The sequence below is a fragment of the Penaeus monodon genome, chromosome 6 (assembly GCF_015228065.2).
Source record: "Penaeus monodon isolate SGIC_2016 chromosome 6, NSTDA_Pmon_1, whole genome shotgun sequence".
Taxonomy (NCBI): domain Eukaryota; kingdom Metazoa; phylum Arthropoda; class Malacostraca; order Decapoda; family Penaeidae; genus Penaeus; species Penaeus monodon.
Window position 1 is genome coordinate 44,976,021 of NC_051391.1, and position 4,670 is coordinate 44,980,690.

The window sequence follows — 4,670 nt, forward strand, 5'->3', positions numbered from 1 at the left end:
ATCTTTAAAATGCAAAACATGGTTTTTAAAATCTGGATTTATCCAAGATGTGTTTGTCTGTGGGTGTTGAGCAGTTGACTCAAGCCTGTCCAGAAGGGGTAAGGATGAAGACCGATTTAAATTTAAGCATAGTTCAATTAGTTTTAAACTCAATCACCCTGGGAGATGCCAGATGACATATCACATCAAGGGTAGACCACCCCATCACACAGGAATGATGACTTGCAGTCAAGTCTGCTTTAAATTGTGCAGGCTACACAGTTGTGCACTTGTTTGGCCCTGGCTGCTCTCAAAGGTTGACTTAAAGACTCTTCATTTTAGCCTTTTTACCTAAAAAAATGTCTGCTACAGCTAAGAACATAGAAAGTTGGGTAAGTTTATTCTTTCCATGCTTCTGATTTTTTTTTTTTTTTTCTTTTTTCTTTCTTTCTTTCTTTCTTTTTTCCCCTGCTGCTGCTGATTGAACAGTTGACTCCATAAACATGCAGATGTTCAGTATGGAATAGGGGCTCCCTCCATCATTGTGTTAAAAATTATCATTTAAAGCTGATTCTTGGGACAAAAAATATATTTACTGATGATGGCATGCAGTATTGCAACAGAGTCTTTAGCTTACTTTTAATGATTTTTCATTAGCTGAATTATACAGCCAACATATAATGGTGTTAAAGGACAACTAGTATAAAGTGCTGGTAATCTTTAATGTAGATTTAGAAAAAATACTTGAAGAAGTTCCACTGGTAAACTTTAAACCTAACAAATAAGATATTTTTGTTTGCTGGTTACCATGCAAATGCAAATGTAAACATGTAAACATATTACATCATGCTTTGTACTTTCAATTATGTCAGTATCATCTTATAAAATGTAAAATGTAAATATAAAATCACAGTAAAATATGCCAAATACAAGTTACTGGTTCAAAAAACAACCATTTCCACAAGAACTTTGGACCCTATATCTAACCACCATAAAAATATTTGCTTAAACTGATCAATGAGAACTGACATCTAGGGATACAAGCAACATATGGAAAAGGCAACATCAAAACAAGCTCTGAAACAACAATATATAAAAAAAGAGTTTAAGGTAAATCAAAGAACAGTGTGATGCTCATGTTTCACACAAGAAAGCTATATAAAATCCTTTAAACAATAGAAAACACAGGCATTTCATGTTATGCAAACCACTCACATTCCTTATCTGGGAAAGGCTGACTCAGCAGCAAAGCCCAAAGACAATATAGTGATATATACATGAACTGTTACAAAGTTTTTGACACTGATGCGTAACTGTTGACAATTGAGCTATAATTTTGGAAATATATTTACACAAAGCTTTTGAGGGTTATAACAATTTTGAACTTACTTCTTTACATATTTGATAAAAATAACTAATAAATTTATTTTATCATAACTGTAAATCACGCTTCACTTGGTTTACCCTCTGTAGCAAAGTAGACAGTTTCTCACTCCTGAAAAAGTGGGAAAAAAAATCAAAAATATATACAAGGCAATGCACAAAACACCTCACTGAATATGAATATTTCTGTTAATTCATGTAACATTTAATTAGCTACAGATTTTTAAACCCAATGGCCACAGGGTTGTGTACTGTCCACTGTAGACTTTTGTGAATTTAGTTGCATACAGATGGCTCCACATCTGTATGTGGGCCCAAGTGACCACTCCTCATTTCTCCATGCCTTGAATTTGCGGATTTTTTTTCTGATGCTTTTAATATCAATAATGTTTTATTATTGTTATTGACATTGATTATTATAATGTTCTTAAAATACTAATAACAATAAAAACAGTAAAATAATATTAAAGAATCTATCTGGAAATCAAGGAAAAGTGTAATCAGGTGAGATACATTGTACTAATTATGAACTCCTTGGTGAATAAGCACTTGTAGAGCCATCTTTGTGTAAACACAATCAATTGACTAAAATTACAGTGGACATGTAATCATGCCATCTATGTCCAATGGATTAAAAAGTTTTTATGTACATGTAACTTATGCTAACTTATATCTTACAATCATATTACATTATTTTTTCTTATTATTCATGATATATCAAAATAAATATCTGACTCAGTAGAATCTTACAATGACTTCACCACTTTTACTTACTCTTTACTGAGAGCCTGTTTCAGAGCTTTCAACTGACTTTCTGAAACACTGGGAGATGCGTGGGCTTTAACAGCTTCAGTACTCTGTAGTTTCTCCATCTGAAATGTTCACATGAGGCAATGATATTTGCATGAATACTGTACTTTTGCAATTCTTACTATAAAGTAAGAACTATCTCTACTTTAGTTAGCTTATAAGGAAAAAGAACTATCAGAAATAGACACAACTACAGTACAGCATTCCTGTAATCTTCAGAGCAGATGAGATTTAGATTGAATGAAGTAATAATGATGAAGTATTAATGATTAATCTAAGTACAAAAAGAAAGAGTATTGGAGCAAAAGAGACTTAAGAATATTTCTCAAAACTTCCTAGCAACAAAGGGGAAGAACGTGTACTTTGGTAGAAGAAAAAGAGAGAAAGAAAGAAAGAAAAAAATATATATATATAAAATTAATAGTCTACTTCTCAACCACTCCACTGATATAATCTAATCCAATGCATTCCCTCACTGCCATGCTATTTTCATATTTTCTTGATGATTTTTAAAATAACCTTGATGATTTCCACTTGTATGTAAGGCATTAATAAGTACTGAATGATGAACTATAGTATTAAAAAATGTATATATTGCTATTTAGTCATACCCCTGGCAGTGCAATTTTGCCAGCAATAGTCCTATCTAACAAGCCACAGGCCTGAATATGCAATCTATAGTGCCCTGTGAATATGGAAAGCGCTTTCTTCTTATATGCTTTTTTAATTGTATTTTCATATATACTGACAGTACAGTTTCCACTACACAATTTCTTAGCTGTGTAGAGCACAGCTATGTTACAATTTGATGAATACTATAGGTCTTAAAAGAAAATAACATTTTGATAACCAACTACCATATCACGAGGTTTACCAAGATTGGTGATTGAATAACATCCATTACAGTAACATTCTGCTACTTCAATATGGCAACAGAATATTACTAAAATCTATTTTTCATAAGCTTTAAATTACACTTCTGCAATACACAATACATCAAATGGTATTCTCCAAGATCTAATTATTTTTAAATTCAAAGACAGCATAACATTAGATTTGAAAAAAAAAAAAAAAAAAAAAAAAAAAATAATAATAATAATAATAATAATAATAATAATAATATATAAATAAATCTGCTGCAGAACTCTACCTTGACTGAATCTGTAACTGTTCTTATATATGTTGATAATCTTCAGTATTCAGTAAACCCTAGAAATATAATATTGACATTACCTGACTTGTCTGCCACTTATCCTTGGCTTGTATTTCACTCAGCTGGTTAGTAAAAATAACTGTGTGCTTCTGCATAGCCTCCAGCTCCTGCAACATGTTCTTCTCCCCAGCTGATAACACAGGCAGGCCTCGACTTACTTGATTCAACACTTTCTCTAACCTGAAATTATGCAGTGTGATACTAAAAAGATATATCAGGTGTGATTACTTAAATAAATACCTCAGGCTTGATTTACTTCTACACAGGCAAACACACAAAATTCTGAAAGTTTGAGAGACTGACTATCAAAGTCTAGGTACTGTGGGTCATCATAAATCATCATATTACCTATGAACCAACTGGGTCTGTCTGTCATTTGCCTCTTCATACTTCTCAGCCAACTCATGAGCTTTCTCGGTCAACTGTCTTTTCCTTGACAGTAGGTTTGAAATCTCAGCTTGAAGTCTTTGCTTTTGTTCAATTAGAATGTCAGATCTGTAAATAAATGCAGAAAATGGTAGTTTTGTTCTGAAGACAAAGTAAAAAAGAAAAGAAGGGAATAAAAGAAAGAAGTACCTTTCACCTGCATTGTACAAAGCTGAAACTGTTAACCCATAACTGACGGGTAGCATTCATAGAGGCCAGGGCCTCGCTGCCGGGGGCTTATATCGTCGCCCTAGCATGCGCGACCACTCATGCCAAATACCAGCATCCCATGCCGTTTCTTCGTAATACTACAAAGATATGTTGTATTTTCAGTTTTCATTATTTTTTACAGTCTCTACTTGCCAAACTTCCTGATAAATCGAGACTGAAGGGTATTTTTGTTGTTATATAGACTCCATAGTTGATCGTTATTCCGTCTATAGTCCGAATAAAATAAGCAGTGTGCGGCATCATGGAGTTGAAATCGTCGGTTTGTTGCATTTTTTTTGTTTGTTGCATGGTAAAAATGAGAAAGTGTTAAAACCAACTTAATCACACTTTCACTGGCAAAAAAATAATCTTTTGCCGTGATTGTAACAAAAAAAAAAAAAAAAAATCATGGCATGTCCATACATACTCTATGGCATGTGCGTACGTGCCCCCGGCAGATGGTCCCGCCATGCCATAGCATGTGCATACATGCCACCCGTCGGCAATGGGTTAAATTAAACAAACACTAACTTTACCTTCTTTGTATGTCTTCTTTTGCTGTCAACTGTGGCTGAAGGTAATTAGTTCTTAAGGTTTCTATAACCCGGTTGAGAAGATTCATATATTCATTGCTTGACACAGAGCCGTG

General features: G+C 33.5%; 1 protein-coding gene across 1 annotated transcript in view; it reads right to left on the minus strand.

Annotated features, from left to right (window-relative positions):
- Positions 1-682: 682 nt before the first annotated feature.
- Positions 683-4,670, minus strand: part of LOC119574557 (nuclear pore complex protein Nup88-like) — a gene marked incomplete in the record, with an annotated part of 7,653 nt that continues 3,665 nt past the window's right edge. The window contains 5 exon segments of the mRNA XM_037921831.1: positions 683-1,474; positions 2,137-2,234; positions 3,406-3,565; positions 3,734-3,880; positions 4,558-4,652. Coding sequence (XP_037777759.1) covers positions 1,411-1,474; positions 2,137-2,234; positions 3,406-3,565; positions 3,734-3,880; positions 4,558-4,652 — 564 coding nt within the window.